The sequence below is a fragment of the Vigna umbellata genome, chromosome 1, assembly GCF_029865625.1.
Source record: "Vigna umbellata cultivar VRB3 chromosome 1, Vumbellata_1.0, whole genome shotgun sequence".
NCBI classification, from domain to species: Eukaryota; Viridiplantae; Streptophyta; class Magnoliopsida; order Fabales; family Fabaceae; genus Vigna; species Vigna umbellata.
In genome coordinates this window covers 28,162,381-28,180,860 of record NC_142165.1, presented here as the reverse complement: position 1 = coordinate 28,180,860, position 18,480 = coordinate 28,162,381, and the positions used below count along the sequence as shown (strand labels likewise).

The 18,480-nt window shown below is 30.8% G+C and overlaps 1 protein-coding gene across 2 annotated transcripts; it reads right to left on the bottom strand.

Moving 5' to 3' along the window:
- Nucleotides 1-10,146: 10,146 nt before the first annotated feature.
- Nucleotides 10,147-16,936, bottom strand: LOC124841303 (protein IQ-DOMAIN 21-like). Of its 2 annotated transcripts, none has more exons than XM_088102484.1 (5): nucleotides 16,749-16,936; nucleotides 16,477-16,578; nucleotides 14,398-14,694; nucleotides 11,685-12,056; nucleotides 10,147-11,155 (listed from the first exon to the last, which is right to left on the bottom strand). In XM_088102484.1, the coding sequence occupies exons 2-5, from the start codon at nucleotides 16,561-16,563 to the stop codon at nucleotides 10,535-10,537; spliced, it is 1,377 nt and encodes a 458-aa protein (XP_087958610.1). In that variant the 5' UTR covers nucleotides 16,564-16,578; nucleotides 16,749-16,936; the 3' UTR covers nucleotides 10,147-10,534. The 2 variants fall into 2 exon arrangements, with proteins under 2 accessions (XP_087958610.1, XP_087958613.1); XM_088102487.1 differs by having other exon boundaries at nucleotides 16,477-16,563.
- Nucleotides 16,937-18,480: the final 1,544 nt, after the last annotated feature.

The following is an 18,480-nucleotide window of genomic DNA, read 5'->3' as shown; positions in this document are numbered from 1 at the left end:
AGAGTGAGTAGATGAAATTGAGGGTAAATTTTGTGTTGTTTATTTGAGTGAATTTGGAGGTATTTGGGAGTGGATTTGGAAGTAAAGTTTATAAGAATTAGTGTAGGATTTGATTGATGTGACAAATAAAGAAAATTGGTTTAATTGGTAGAAATTAAAGAATACTAAAATGACCCTAGTTATTAATGTAATATAAAATGATAATGGTTAATGTTATATTTAATTGTAAAAATGTTTATAAAGAGTAAAAAATTAAAATTAATTATTAAAGTAAATTTAAAAAATGTCAAAAAATTATAAATTAGTAAAATGAATTTTTTTTAAATGTAATATTTGTTTGTAATATAATTTACTACCATGTGGTATGATTTTATTTGTTATCGAAGTGAGTTGAATATTTTTGAACAAACAAATAATGAAACGAAGTTAGAATATTACACTACATAAAAAAATGCGAACATAATAACATACAAATATATTTGTCATAGTTTATGATGAAGTTGCTTCGGTGAGGTATGTAAACAATTTATTGAAACGATATTATATTGGCATCCCTATTAGACGTCTTGTATGGGATGAATGTGAAGATAGAAAGTCGAAACACTGTCTGAATAAATTATCATCTTGAATGTTCATAGTCTGTAATAAGTTATGAATTTCTTCTGAAGTTGGATTAGATGAATGAATCCTAGCCGTTAACAACGAATTTCGACGCTCCATGGCCTGTATTTGTCGTTCAAGAATTGCACATAGTCTTCTTCTTTCAGTAATTCCCTTTTACAATTCATCAATGATTCGAGAATCCACCTGATTTACAGTTCATTAAGTTGACAATAAATAAAAGTATGATAACTTATGTCAAAGTAAGTAGAATTGAAATATAGGTAATGTAAGAAATTAAACACATAAGTCAATGTAAGCAAATAAGTCATGTAATAGAGTCATCCAATAGTAAAGAACTTAATCATCTAAATGGTGAAAAATTAAGTTAACATTCTGATTCAGGTTAGCAAATTGTTGGTTAATGTCAAGGGATAAGTTTGCCAAGTTATCTTCAATACGTTAAACCCGCCCCTACATTTGTTCCACATTCCTGCATTCTGTGTTGCAAGTCTTGTACCCCCTCCCACATTTGAGTCATCATATTAGGATTTGAAAGATATGGAGGAGGTTGCACATGGTTGTCATGTTGAGGACTATGATGTTGTGGTTGCTCTTCGTCTTCATCATCACCGACGTCATGTTGCCAAACACCATTCACATTAACAATATTCAACCTCTTCAAAGAATTAGTTGAAAAATGATGTATGGTCCCAATCTGAGTGCTGGCATCGACATCAAAATGTACTCCATTGTAAATCATGATTTGGGTGATAAGGAGACCGTATGGTAAGGGTGTGTCACCAGCCTTGCATTTAAGCATATGCTGCATGATGTGATGAGGTCAATTAATAACTATATTATTTTTAAGCAGCCATAACATAAAGACATCCTCGTGTAATAACTTTGCAAAAATTCCAAGTCGTGGAGTCAACATGTGCACAATAACATAATGCAGAAGTCTATCATTAATATTCAAACAACCAATTGTTTTAACACGTGGACCCTACATTTCTGGTCTAACCATAGTAGTTAATGACATCTCCCAATCATAGGAAAAATCATCTGGGATATTTGCATAACACATATTCTGACCCTCGTACTTCATATGAGCAACATTGAACCAATCAACAGGTTTCAATTTAATTCTTCTCTTGTTGACCTCACTGAGAAGATATTCATTTCTATAAAATCCTCATATTTGAATAAAAGACTTTGATCAAATCCAGATAGAAGGGTCGCTCCAATGTCAAAAAATCAACCACTCCTTGAAATACAAGATGATGTTAAAAATATAAGCCTGAAGGGGCAAATGATTTGAAATTCATTATTTTTGGAACAACAATATTTATTGTGTAGAAATCAATGGCATAGTGTTCCACCTGATGGTTGTCATTGAAAAAACGTTGTTGATCTAATACTTCCACAACAGATGGTCTGACATACTTAAGGGCTTTTGTCTCATTTGTGGGTTCTTTTCCGTTACGGCTTTTTCTAGGCCTTTTGGATGCTGTCATTTACCAATAACTTCAACAAAACAGAAAATAATAACAATAACAAGTTAAGTCATAAGAACAATTCAATATTAGTAATAACAAGATCATTCACAAACCATGATGAGTCATAACCATTACTTAAATATTGCAGAATTTGAAAAAATAACAAGTCATAATTACAATACAATTAAAACTATGGCACAAACAGATGTCGTCAGTCACCTCCCATCATCATCTTGCATAACTTATTCCACCTCTTATATGGTGGAAGTCCCATCAATCTTTTTATAAATGTCGGATTTCCACATCGGAAATCATAACATTGCTCTAGTAAGCTTTCATCTGAAATATTCATTGCATTCAGCATCTCATATATGTCGTCCTCTATCGCCCTCTATGTATGTAAATAACTCGTGCGGATTTTATGGTACTCTATGTGTAAGTTCTTTCACGTGATATGTGACGCCTCTATATGGTGTAAGAATATTACTTTTCATCATAAAACCAACGTCGCCAAGATAGTATTTTCCTACAATATTGTAGATGTATCGGTATTTAGTCACAGTAAACAAAGTCATGAAGATGGCAATGAAGACACTGACCTTGGGGCATAAACAACAAATCATCTAGATCAAGGGCATTCTTTAAAATTCTTGAATCAGATGTTATGCCTTCTCATCCAAATAGATAAAACATTTTGAGTTGGCCAATCTTTTCTTCCCCGATATCTCGGAGCATCTTATTTTGGCACCTTTACTCGAACATGAGTTCCATCTATGGCCCCTGAACAATCCTAAACATAGAATTAACAAGTCATCATAAAACTAAAAAACATCATTCTGCTATGATATAACATCGTCTTAATAATTGTTGAAATCATTACCTTAAAGTACGAGTAAAAGCGACTGTTGCTTAGGACATATGGATGAACCTCATTTCCTAATGGCTGAATTAAAAATTCAGATTCTAGACTAATAATACCATCCAACACATTGTGAAAGTGTTTGCTAACAGTTGCTCCAAATCGATGGAAAAAAATGATAAATTTTGATTCTTAACATTATGGCCAACTATATGAAAAAATTGAGCTACTTGTTTCCACTGTCAACCGAATGGCATCCTTAACATACCAAGTTGTTCTTAGTCTCTCACAAAGATTAATAAATGCATATGGACTCATTCGAATAATGTCGCGACACCGGTTAGTATGCACAAGGTAGGATATTAACTGCTCCCTGTGACGGTCTTTATCCAGTACGAAATTGCTAACACTTCTTGGATCGCTCGAGCACATATTCAATATATTCAACGCATGTCCAACAATGCATAACATTGTTAGTGCGGACAATGTGGTGGTTATTTGTAATTGTCGATGTAGCATTGCGACTATATTGAACTCTACACCAACCACATCATCGTCTATATCTTGACCATCCAAATAGGAGGGATCTAATTGTTCTTCCATCTATATTTACTTAAAGAAATAAACACACTGTAATTAAATAAAGTATAATACATTCAAAATACCATACAGTTAAATAAAGCATAATACAACCAACATAACATACACTTAAATAAAGTATAATACATTGAACAACATAACAAAAGCCTATTACCAAATTCATGCAAATATTCATTACACATAGTTCATTGATATATTCATACATTCATATATCATATATTCATATATTGAATAAACATAATACATCATTACATTCATATATTCATTAAAAATAAATAAAAATAAACATAACACATTAACGCATTCCTATATTCATTAAAAATAAAAATAAAGATGGTTTAAGAATTACCTCTTGAAGACTGATCAAAATTTAAGCAAGATTGACCAAACACAAATTTAGTGAACCTCCAATGTAGTGTCACTCAAAAATTGTCCAAAGATTGTCAAATTGAAATGTCAGTTTTCAAAGACTCACCCTAAAAAACCAAACATGCGAACATAATTAGGATTATATGAATATATTATAGAATGCTTCATTGATAACTTTGTTAAACATCATCTACCTTCAACCAACTTCAACCAAATGCAGACAAAGCTTCACAAATCATTCAATTTTAGTGGATCACTCAAATAACTTGGTTGCCCTTCAATGATACATGACAAATGAACCACAAACAATGCTAATCCAAACAAAGAAACTCCTCCTTAAAACACTTTGACCACCTTCATAAGCCACCAGCCACCCTGCTATTTCCTAACACCTGTAACACTATACATACTTGTTAACAAGGTTCCCACCACTACGAAACTCAGTTAGGTAAAAATCTTCACAGTTTCACCACCTTCGCTATCTTGACAAGTGCACCACAAAGGTCCATCACGAGCTGCACAAGCTTGACAACAACTTCACCTAGCTCCGCAAAGCTTCACCTAACTCTACCACCTTCACGTACCTCCACCACCTTCACAACTCCTTCACCTACAACACAAACACAAACAAAATGAAGGGTTAGGGTGTTGCATGTAATTGTGCTACTTCAATTATTCTAGTGCATCCTCAGCTTCGTCACGCACTTCGACACAGTCTACATCCTTCAGTCTACATCCTCCACCCTCCACCACCTTTGTCACCCTCATGGCATAGTCCAATCTTGGAACGATTTTCAACCTCGAAGCTCGCCCAAGCACATAACGAAAATTGTTAATGGGGAACCAAATACCATGAGCTAAGGACCAAATACACCACTCATCTTGCCAAATGCACAAGCTCGGAATCAAATAACCATGGCTGGAACCGAATACACTAGTCATGCAAGCTGAAGGGGAACCAAATACCATTCCTGGAACCGAATACATCCCCCTTCGATATTCCTTGTTAAAGTGGAACCGAATACTCCTCCTGCGTAACAGAATACAACTTCCTTCTTTCTTCCTCTTCAACCACATATATGCTTCGTCTTCACCATCAAACTCGTTACCTTCAACAGAGAGCACCTCCTTCTTCGTCTTCATCTCCAACAAATGCCTCCAACCTGCAACAACAATTCAAGATCTCACAAAAAACCATTACATGAGATCAACTTCGCTCCTCTCAACCCACAAAAGTTGAACTCAGCTCATACACCACAGTCGCACACTCCCTTATTTGCCTTACACCAACTTTTGTTGTCTCAAAGCAAATAAGCTTCAGTAAATACACACACCAAACAAATGTGCCTACCCAAGTTCTTATTAATGAGTTTTTGTGGTCAAAACTTTCTTTTCAAATTCAAACGCTCACAACCACTATTTGTCCAGGAATCCTTGTAGCACTACAGTGTATTGTTGTGTCAAGCAGAGAATTTCATGTTTGCATAAGCCATCCAGCTATAGCTACCAAAGTAAACACAATAATGCTCGTGATGCATAGGTTGTCCAAGAGTAACAAAGTTACTCGTCACATGTGCAGATCGCTATAACAATACAATTTTTAAATTTATGTTAAGATGTATGGAATCGATTATGGTTAATGGGAGGAATTGAATCCTGTAGGTGTTATGGTATTTTAGAAATGAACAAGGGCATACATGCCATTTTGACTAAAATTAGTGCAAATCTCCTCACTTCAGCGAAGATTTCGAAACCCTGCAATCCCGCAAATCTGTCTAATTCCATCGCCTTGTATCCACTGAAGCGAACACAATTTCATTCACAAATCAGTTGCCGCATTTGCTCTTGAACAATGTTATCCACTAAAGTGAACATTGCCTTAGAGTTCCATGAAGGGTAAAATTAAGATAAAAATAGAAGAAAAATAAAGGGGAGAGGCGTGATGATGGAGGTCTAGCCAAAACCGGCCCTCTAAAAAGGGTTTTTCATATGCTTCCCATGAATTTTTCTAATTCTCTTTATATATAAATTAGGTTTGGGACCTTTTTTTCATTTTCTCTTACTGTAATATCTAAAGATATATTTGTCTAAATTATTTTTCATAAAAAAGATTATTATATTATCACTCAAGCCAATTTTGTCGCTTTACCTCATTTCACAATTTTTCATGCTATTTTGCTATCTTCATAAGATGCTTGGTTTGAGTTCTTGTGACTTTGATTATTAGCTAATTTTGGTTTGTTTTTGGAGGTGTCATGAAATTTTGGTCAATTTAGTTTCACAATTTCACGAGCATATTTTTTGCTGCAATTGCACTAACACACATTAGAATATCCAAAACATATTTATGCAACTAAAATGTTTTTTTAACATGATTTTGTAACTTATGCTCAGCAAGCCTAATTGTAACAAATCTTAATTAAGATAATCTTTTAAGTACAAAAAACAATTAAGAAACAAAGATTAAAAACTAAATGAGGGCATAACTTTGCACTTATAAAAAAGGTCAATGGTTGACTTGTTATCACAAGAAACTTTATTATGCAAGTTTATTCATCATTAATTTCCTTCATCAATAAACCAAGCCAAGTTGCTTGACAAGGAACTTCAAATGCAACATATTTAGTCTTATAGGATGATAATAGAACTGTTGGTGCCTTTGTAGAGCTCCATCAAATTGGTACTTCTCTAAGAAAGAAAATGTCTCCAAGAAAGAAAATGTAGCATGTTGTTCTTTTTTTGTCACTCTAATCACCACAATAGTCAACATTTGAATATCCTATTATGTTCACCAACTCATCACCTTCTTTTGGCAACAAAATTCCAAAACTTGAAGTGTCCTACAAGTACCTCAAAATTCTCTTTACAACCAACATAAGTGATACCTTAGGATCTTGCATATAATGACTGATCAATCCCATACTGTAACTAAGATAAGGTCTTTTATTGCACAAGTATCTCATACTCCTAACAATCCTTCATAAAGAGTTGAATGAACTCTTTCTTTACCTGTTAGTTTTTCCAATTTTAAGCCAAAATGAATTGGTTAACTTGTAGAATTGCAAATACATAATTTTTCTAGCAAGTTACGTATGTATTTGGTGTAGTCCATAACCATTCCATTTTGAGTAATCTTAAATTCAATTCTTAGAAAATAACTCAAGTTTCCCAGGTAACTCATCTCAAACTATTTATGCAATTCAACCTTGCAACCTTATATCGGTTCTTCACTACTACCAATAATTAAGAGGTCAATTACATACAAACATATAATGACCTATTCAATTTTGTTGGCCTACCAACTCTTCACGTAGACATCATGTTCAGATTTTATAAAGTCTTTTTTTGATATGTCTATTAAGGAAATTTTATTCAGTTATGTATTTGAGAACCTACACTTAAGAATGATTATGAATCCAATATTTTTAACTGTTTTAGATCCAATTTCAAGATTTTAATTGTGATTACGAAGATTTTAAGTTCTAAGGCGTTTTAAGGACTATCAGAATTGGGGTGTTACAAGATTGATACGTGACACCTAGAGAGTTTGGTACTCGTTGTAACTTGGAGTAGTTTGTACCCGTGATGCATGGAGAGGTTAAACTTATTGTAACTTAGAGATGTTGATATTCATGCTAATAAAAGGTATTGATTGGTGAATATTTTAAGTAGGTGACTTAGGAGAGTAGACGTAGCCTTAAAGTGTAGGTGAATCAGTATAAATCCTTATGTACATTATTCTCTTCTTTACTCCTTATGTTAGGTGTATTTGTTGTATTTTGTCTGTTAGACATATTATCTTTATTTTTTATCTTTAGTTAGTTTGTTATTATTTCTTATTCGTATTTTGGGTTTAGCCCATATTTCTTCTATTACAAATTGAGTATCCTATATGTATATTCAATAGAAGGGAAATTAATCTCATACATAGTTTTCACTATATTCAACATGGTATCTAGAGAAAAAGATTCTTTTGAATAAAAAAATTGTCGACTTTAAAACTACACTTGTCGTTGCTGACGACAATGTCGTTCATCACTATTGCCAGTGGCGCCACCTTCTACTGTTGTTGTCGCCTTCTATTGTTGTCATTGTCAAAGTTTCAGTTTCGATCAACGATCACATTGTTTTGATCATCTCGGCCAAGCAACCATTATACAGTCAACGATCGCCCTAATAATTTTGTAGTTCTTTACATTTTCTTTTTCATTGTTGTCAATTGTCCATTGTCATTGTCCATCACCGTTCCGCATGAGGAGGAGTCTCTTTCTAGGTTCTTTGATGAACAAAGGAGACCATTATTTTGAAAAGTCAGATTTTTCACCTTCACTATCTGTCATCGAAATATTGTTATTTTCATTGTTCTCCCGTGAGGGGTAGTCTATTTCTATGTGGTTAATATAGTCAATGCATTTTATCGTTGTTAGCCACTACAGACTACCATAAGTTCTAATGACAATCTAGTCCCTGCAGTTTGTTGTTGTTTGCCACTATCGATGGTAATCTTCTTTTCAAAGTTATTATTATAGTTGAAGTTTCACGGTAGTCTACTATTGCCTAATACTATTCTCCACAATTGTTGTTAGTAGTTTATCAACCTCTATTCACACTCTATATCAATTAGATGTCAATAATGCATTTATCAACGACGATTTGTAAGAAGAGATTTTTATGAAGCAACATCCCAAATTTGTTGCTCAAAGGAAGTCTTCTTGGGGTGTATTTCGTCTTCACAAATCATTAACAAATTGATATCACTCGAGTGTAGAAGTATATATTTTCACTAAGTCTTTATTAATTATATTAGTAGCAAGCTTGGTACATACGATTTGTATGCACCAACTTGAAGGAAAATGTTAGATATATTATATTTATCTTTTATCTTTAGATAGTTTGTTATTATTTCTTATTTTTAAATTTTAGGCTTAGCCCATATTTCTTTTATTATAAATAGAACACTTTATGTGTATATTTAGCACAAAAGAGATTAATCTCATACATAGTTTTCACTATATTCAACCATGTCTATGCGAAAAGATTGTCAAATGTTTACAAACTTTATTCAACCCCCTTTCTAAAGCCACTTTGCACCAATAATCTTTCCCTTCCTCTTATGAGCTTGATGGTTAAGGATACATTTAATGCACTATGTGTAATATTAATTGATCTTTCTCCATTTATGTAATATCGCAATAGATGGATGTGCTTATATCCTTCTTGAGTAGTGTGTATTTCCTTAAATTAACTTAAGTTATCATGTTGTATGAAGGTGACAATTTTTCCAAAGTTAACAATGTTTTGTTTAGGCATTTGCTGAAGATATGTATCTCCTTGATGAGAGATCTTCTTATGTGTTATTCTTTGTTAAATGGATCCCTTTATTAGATGGAAGAAATAAATATTTCCTACAATCATAGAGTAAGCATATATATTTTTCATGTGATGTGAGATTAACTCACTTCTTTGTTTTTTTTATTGTCTAAATATTTTTTACTTTATCAAACATTATCCAAGATTGCACCATGTTTTATCTCCTATCAAATGAAACACTTGTCTTACGTAATATATTGTTTGTTTATCACATTGTTTTATACACAAAGCATGATCATATTTCATATTTAGTTGTTTTTAATACTTAACCAAAATGTTAAACTTTTTTTCTAACAATTTCATCTAATTAGTTCATCCAACAAGTTATTTAGTAAGGATAATAAAAAACATGAGTTCCTAATTACATAAACATAAAAATAAATTCAAAAATTCCAACGTAGGTTGAATATAAAATTACACATTTCCTCATCCATTATTTAACTTCAAATATAGTTTTACGTCTCCTTCTTAAATCTTTATCAACTATCATAATCGTTATGATCTCTTTTTACAATAGTGATTATTATCACTAATTTTGTTATCATCATCACCAATTTCATATTATTATCATCTCGAAATTATTATTGCTATCATTCCTACCACTATTGTCACTCTCAAACATTTTATTATAATTTGAACCTGATTATAATACACATCAAATATTTGACAAAATTAATGTTTACTTTATGTTTTTATTTTATCATTATATTCTATCAAATCATGACAATTAAGAAATTCCTAAAATTCTAACCTTGACAAAGTCACGATAGTACAACTTTCGGCGCTAAAAAGAATCAGCCATAAACTTATCTTACATGTAAAACATAATTTAAAATGTGCTCAAAGATATCACAAACTCAAAATTGTTATTCTTGACATCACGAACTACATTATTAAATTGTCCATAAATACCATTTATGTAATATGATAGCAAAGCATACATTCGATTATAACCTTCAGGTTTGAGTACTCATTTAGTCTTTATAATGGTATAAACTATCTTTTAGTCTCTATTATATCATTTTAATAATTTTTGTTCTCTTTAATGCATAAAATTTTAATCTCTTTTAGTTTCTATAGTTTAAATGTATAGACACTAAAAAAGATTAATTTATAACAAAATGATTTTTAAGTAGAGACTAAAATATAAAGTTTATATCATTATTATAATACCAAATAAGTAGTTTAACCTAATATTTATTAATAGAGTTTTAATTCTTTCCTCAAAAACGGCAAATTAAGTCCAACCATGGGCTCCAAGAGGAAGGGCCCAATCCTCAATATAATCTGGACTGCTACCAACAGTCCTTCTGGACTGTGATCGAATGCCATTGATTTTTGGGCCTGGACTTCTTGGAATTTGGTAAGCGGTGATTCCTCCACCTGAACTGGACGAGTCACAGGTGGATCCTCCCTTAGTTGAGGAGTTCCACTGAGGCCCAGTTGATACCCGAGGTTTAGATGGGCCTTGAACCCGAACCTTGGCTTTTGCAGACTGAGTTGGGGCCATATAGCGTCTATTTGGGCTTGGAGGTATGTGATAATTGTGCCTATTGGAGAGTGGGCTTGAATCAATAAAGTCTAGGTTTATGGGACTGATGCTTCTGACATTGGTTGGGCCTGGAGTTGCAATCATATCCATTTCCACGGTCTTCTCAGACATGTTATCTGTGGTGGTTGACGTTGTAGAAGCAGGAGTAATGTAAGAGGTCTCACGTGGTCCCATGTTCCTCACATTATATGGCTGTGATGACATCCAACGCTCCAACCAGTTCCAACCCCATTGCCCTTTTTCCTTTATTCCTATATCATCCTTACCCTTCGATTCAGCCAGTAAATATTGTTTTTGCTGCTCTTGCTGTAAACAAAATAGTTCTCCACAATGTTTACATATTCTTTAATGAAGTGAGTTTTTCCCTATTTTTTAATATATATTAACTGATAATAAAAAAGTTATTAAGTAAAACTTATAACTGATATTACGTATACACACGTAATAATAACAAACTGTGATATTTCGAAATATTAATTTTAATTTTCTATTAATCAATCAAAATATTTTATCTCTATTTACTTAAGATATGCTCAATTCCAAACTATCAGCACATTTTTTATTTTTTTATTTAAAAGAAAGAAGCTTAAAATTATAAAAAGAAGTGCATACTTAATATGAAAAGTATATGATTTAAATGATATAAATTATCCTACAGATATGTATAGATGAATTTTTTTCACAAAGACTTCTAAAAATAAGTAAGAAATAAAATTAAAACTAACTTCTCCACTATAATTTTTTAATTTTTAATTACAATTTATAAAAAAGTATTTTTATTTTTTTTCTAGAAGTTCATTAAAAGAAAAACATATATTATAGTTTGCAAAGATACCTGTTGAAAGTTGAAAGCGTATGCGAGAGCTCTCTCCCTCTTCATTGCAGCCTCATGTTTCCTCAAATCGTTTTCCTTAATTTTGTAGCTACTTTGACGCCTATTGTCCCAATCATTATTGATGGGTGTCCTTCTCATGGGACTCATGGGCATGGGTTTGGGCTTGGGCTCGGGCTCTTCCATCTTCTCATACTGTTGTCTTTCGTCGTCGACGTGACTCAATTGGAGTCGGCGAGCCCTTACTCGGGCCTGCACCCTCACCAGTGCTTGCATGCATCGCATCGTCATTTGGGCTTGCTTTCTCACATTGTGTCCCCTCACGAGTGCTTGCAGCCTCACCAATCCCTTCAGTGCTCGCAGTGCTCGTCGAGCCTTCATGCAATTAATTAATTAATTAATTAATTCAACACCCCATGCTACTATTCACTTTACTCAGCTAATTTTTTCAATAAGATTTTTCACACAATTAAAATACAATTGCTGATTTCTTATCAATTGGAAGTAAATAATTAAGATTGATAGTCCCAAAAAGGGATATCCCACTTCGGAACAGGTGACATGAGATTAGTATGGTAGTCAAAATGATAAACATTATAGTTATTCACGCTTAATGAAAGATAAACCAGCCTTAGAACATAGGATGTTTGAGAGATCCATACCAAAAAAGTCTATTAGTATGTTCATATAAAGAAATGTAAAAATTGTCTTCGCCTTCTGTCATTGAAATATTTATGTTAAAGTTCAAACCTTCATTCAAATATATTTTTTTAATTCAAACTAAGGCTAAAATTTTCGTCAATTTTATCTAACATATGTATATTAACTATGAGTATAACTTGCGTTTTTATAACTAGAAGAAATAAAAAGCTATGTAATCAATATAGATAAGTATTATAAACCATCAAAGAAGTTGCATAAAGAAGAAAAAATCAATTAATATTGCATGACACATTTATTAGATAACAGAAGTGTTACTATATATATTTTAAGAGAAAATAAATATATTTTAAGAAAAAATAAATATTAATAGTGATGATTAAATACAAAAGTATTAGATGATTGTATAAAAGTGTAAGTGATTTGTAATATGTAGTTTTATTAACGTAATTATTTTTCAGCATTTAAATAATTATTTTTATTTTTTTAATTTTAATATATAAGTAAAGATAAAATTAAAACATGAAACAATTATTTTATCATTAAAACATGAAATATTCCATGAAACTACAAACATTAGTTATCCAATTTGTATTCTCTATTACCTATTCCAGACAACTATACATAATAGAATAGACCAGTATAAGACTAATAATGATTAGTAGTAAACAAAATAATGATCAATCTACGTTCCAATAAATAATTGTTTCGCTAAGTTTATGATATAGATTTTCTTGAATAAAGATAAGAAGAATTTTTTTAATGCATCATTACATATTATAGATTAAATTAACTTATTCAAGTAAAATATTTCTTATACAATACATTATATCACCAAAAAGGTTATAAATTGAAATATAATAAATACAAGTTTCAGAAAATATTGATCTCTTCATTTTAAAATGACACGTGTTTTCGTATAAAAAAATCTTATTACTTGTTTAAGTTTTTTAAAATAATATTTAAGCTTTTATTCTAAGATTGTAAAAAACACCCAAAAAAAAGAAGCTTATACAATTATCAATCTTTTAACCAGACCGGAAATAATAAGTAATTAATTAATAGTAAAACTATTTCAAGAAATAAGTTATTATTAGTTTTAATTGTACCAAAACATTAATTGAGCAACTATAAAGTATCCTATCAATAATAACACCCTTAATAAAATATTGCTATACAGGACGCACTATTCAACAAATAACATCTCACCGGTCGCACCGTAAAAAAAAACACCATTTAGGTCAATATTTTTCAAAACTTATCCAAAAGGACATATTTAAATAAATTACTAAAGTGAAATTTTTTTAAAACAGTCGATTGTAGAAGATAATATTTTAAATTAAAATTGTGTCATTTTTATTAAAATTGAATTAAAATCGTATATCATCTAGAAATATTTTAATTAAAATACACTAAATTAAAGTTGTGTTATATTATTAGGACTTTAAATTCATTTTTCATAATGAATTTTTCATACTAAATTTTCATTACTTATTCATTTTCATAATTTTGTTGTAATATCTTAATTTCAGTAATTTTGAGAAAAAAAAATGTCACTGACAGACTTGTATTTTTTATAAAATTAAATAAAATATTTTAACAAATTAAAATTAAATTATTACAAATTAATTTATGACAACATAAATTAATAAGTTTCTTTATGATCATATATTCCTTTATTGTCATCATAATTCTATAATTAATGTTAAAACTAAAATAAAGTATAAGTTTTTAATATTTAAAATGTATAAAGTAAAAATAAAATGTGTATTAATAATAAAAAAATTATATATAAAATAATAAAAATGAAAATATATTATTTATTTTGATCATTTTAAGATCAAATTTTAAAATAGTGGTATTGTTATGAAAATTTTAATCAAATCAATTTAAGATCGATTTTATCAGTTTCAACATATTTTTTTTATTCTTAAAATGTTTATTATTTGGTTTAATATATTACTTGACCATGTTGGATTATTAAAAAAAGAAGTTTATATTCTAAAATTAAAAAAGAAAATGGTTAGAGATTGAGCAGACAGATAGAAGGTCTTACTAGATAGCCTCTGTAGTATGATTGAATGAGTATTGCTGCTCTTTCTTCCTTGGAGTGGCGTCCATAACCGGCCAATCTCACCACTCTTGCAGCTGCTTGAGCAGCCGCCACGGCAGCTTCAGCAGCGGCGGCAGTTGCTGCTGCAACGGCAATGGCGTGGCTTCTATCTTCTGTAAATGGAGTTGAAGTGCCACTCTCTTCATTTGTCACATTATTATCTGGAGAACTCTCTACTGGGAAATGCTCAAAAGAAACCACCTCTGCCACTTCATGCTGTAATTTCTGTGTGCTATCTTTCTGAAATTGAAAACCACACAATTTGTGATTATAAACAACAAAACTCTTTATATGCATCAACATCGTTCAACAAAAGTACTTTTAACAAATTTTCTTCTATATTTTTCTTTCTCCTTTTCGCCTTTTTTTTACATGATTAAAAATCCTGCAATTTAGTCTTTCCACCATACTTCTAGCTACATTCTCTGCACAAGTTTTTGACTAAATAATCTTGAGCACCAAAATCCCATCTGACTTAACGAGACAAGGACAAAAGAGAAATATATAGATGCCACTAATTTCATATCAGATAAAACTTTAAATGTGAGAAATTTCTTACATAGACATTGAATTAGTCTTATTTCATTTACACAAATTATGGACATCAATTTTCATGCAGAAATTATAGAACAAATATCCACCACGAATGCAATTTTTTGTACATAGTCTTGCAACAAACAAAATAAAGCAATTCATCTGCTGAAATGTCGTCATCATCATCAACCCACTATTCTGCCTTAGTGTTTTGTTCATAAATGATATAGTAAAGAAATTAAAAATCAGAAAATAATATTTTTTGAAATAATAAGTTTGCAAAAATCATCTTTCGTATTTTACACTCCAAAATAACTACCTATCTACCAACTCCATTGATAGTCCCCCTGATTATACAGTATTTTCCCCCCATTTTTCTGTTCTTATAAAAAAAATAAAACTAGAAGAAAATATCCATACATACTATGTTTTCTAATTCAAAGAAGTACATATTACAAAAGGACTGAGGATTTCGGTGATTTGCAACAGCTTGAGAAAAGCACATAATGAAATATCATTGCCTTTATGTTTGTTTAGGATGATGAATAACATATAACTTAGAAAGCACACGATGTTCAAGATGAATGATGTGATGGGTTTGGTGGTATGATAACTATGTGTCACACAAGCTAACAAATGCATTTGATACGTGTTGACTTAGTCGGGGACCATACATACATATACATAATTACATGCTGTATCAGGTTGATGGTCCCGAAAGCTGAGAAATTGCCAGGCACATCACGCCATTATTGTGGAGGAGCGCACAAAAAACACAAATTACATTACAGCAAGCAAACCAACTTTTGTTACTCAGCCTTGGATAAGGTTTTGGCCTTTAGTGTGAAAAGCTGAAATTGATTATCATCATGACATTCCCTGTGCAGCAGGCATATAGATATACACTTTTCTTTTTCTTTGTTGGTTGTGAATTGAGGAAAGCCCATAACTAGTTCAAGAACTTTTGATCGATGACATAATAAGGGATTGGAGTCGATGATTTAAGGGCATATTAAAACAACACATTGCTCACTACCCTAATGAGGTACCAGTTTACGCTGATGTCTTCACCCTCTAATTGAAGTGAAAAAATAAAGATGCTAAGAACTCCATTTTGTCTCGTAAATGATTTGAAATTTTTAAACTTGTAAGAACTTCTAAATCTGAAACTAGGACAGAAGTGACATATTCTTATTTTGAAATCTGTGGTAACTGTTAACATCTTGATGAATTAAAAAAAGAAATATTTATAAATTATTCTTTTAGACATTCAACCACACCTCATACTCATATTCCGGTGTTGAAGTTTCCAAATAAAGTAAAAATATGATTAATGGTGTTTATAGTCCCAAAAAATCCCAAACACAAATGCTCCAAATCTTTAAGAAACAAAGTGAAAAGTTATGATAACAGAGCACCTGCAAATCATCTACTAAAACAACACAAGATTAAAAAGAACACATGAACAGGAAGAGGAGAATGGATTACCTTCTTCTCAGGCCCTGGCAAGTCTTTAGAAGATGACTTGAAAACTTTCTTCACGGACGAGAACCAGCTGCTTCCTTTTCTCCCCATCTATGAACAAAGGATCTGTTTCTCATGAACATCAATCAACATCGTACACATTACCGTTTCATCCATGTCAAAACATTATAATTCATTCAACTATCACTACCACTCAAAAAATCCTTTCTAACGCACGTAAACTTCTGAGCAAGGCATAAATCTAACAGTACCAAGCTCTGGACAATGAAACTAACCTGGCGAAACAATTGGTGTTGCCGTTTTGCATCACTTCACATGTTGTGCCTGACATTTTCGAGATTCATGGTAAAGAAATGTTTTGTTGATTAGGGATTGTGAGGGCAGAATTCAGAGAAAAATAATGAGGACGCTGAGAGAGAGATAGAGAGAGCGTGTGTGTGATTAGTAACTGTGTGCCCGCGCAACCGTCGTTGGTATTTATCAAAATCACGGATGTGTTGGACTCGGTAAGTAAGAAGGAACAATAGCAACTATACCACCACCATGTATTATTATTATTTATTTTATAACCATAATTATTAATAATCTATTCCATTAATTACACAATTAATTCAATTATCTTTATAACTGTTTTATATACACAGTTTCGTATAAGTAATTACTCTGTTCGTTTTTATCCTTATAAATATAACTAATTTTATTAATTTTACAATATATAAAAAAATTATCTCTTAATAAAGATAATGGCACTTTTCCTGATATTATAATTATGTAATTATAGTATTCTAACTTTAATCCGCAGGCCCTAAGTATAACAATTGTGTGACTTTAATCATTCAACATTTTACATCATTAAATTTCTATTAAGAGGAAGAGTAAATTGCGTCATTATAATTTTAGCGTCTAAAATCTTATATTTATAATATTTATGTTACTCAATCGAGATAATTAAAACATAGGGACACAGTTGCACAGAGAGGTTTGATTAAATATGTCTGTGTTTAACGAAATTTAGTATTTATTTTGGTTTCATCATTTTGAACATTTAAATGTTTGTATGATTATTATTTCTATTATTATTAATAATAATATCACTATTATTATTATTATTGACTTTATTATTTAATAACTAAACTATAATAAAATCCATTCAAAATTTAAATGATATATATTCGATCCAAATGTGTTAAGCCACACAGTCTAACAAGCATCAATTATTAAATCTCAATAGTTTTATTATATTTTTCAATAGTTATTAATGTCTATTAATATCATCTATCTAACCAAAGATATTATCTATTTAATCACATGAAAACATAAAATTCACATACTCTATAAATACATGTGATATTTTATTGTATTTTGAAATTCATACTTGATATTTTATTGTATTTTTTTAAACAATTATTATTTTTATAAGAAATTCAAAGTACTTTTACTAGAAATCTAAGAGTAATTTAATTAATTAAAACTATATAATTTTAATTATTTGAAGAAGACGTCATCAACTAGCAATGTTTTTAGCAACGTTTGCCAATATTTCTTTTAAATCAAACTCAATCATATTTATGTTTTTATCATAAGTTTTTCTAATAATACATATTAATAAAACTTAAAATTGAATAAATTTGAATTATTCTATTCAAATAAAATATTTAAAATTTTAAACATGTAAAACAAAAATTATTAAATTTTTATATTTAAATTTAAACAAAGAGCTCTTTGTTTTTCAATAGAAGAGTAGTGTGATTAGATTCATATATTAATAAATTTAACCTCCTTACGACAACATACAAAGTTCCTATCCATGTCAATTACTAATTAAGGGCAAACAGGTAAGAAATACTGATGAATTTCTTAGATATAATTAAAAGTAAGAAAAATATTCTTTTGTATTTGAATATGGCGTGTGTAATAAAAATATAATTTTGAAGCTAAAAGTAATTGCTGTTAGGAGAAGAAGAGAGGGCTATCATATTGCTTAATGTTAGGTTAAGTTTAGGCTTG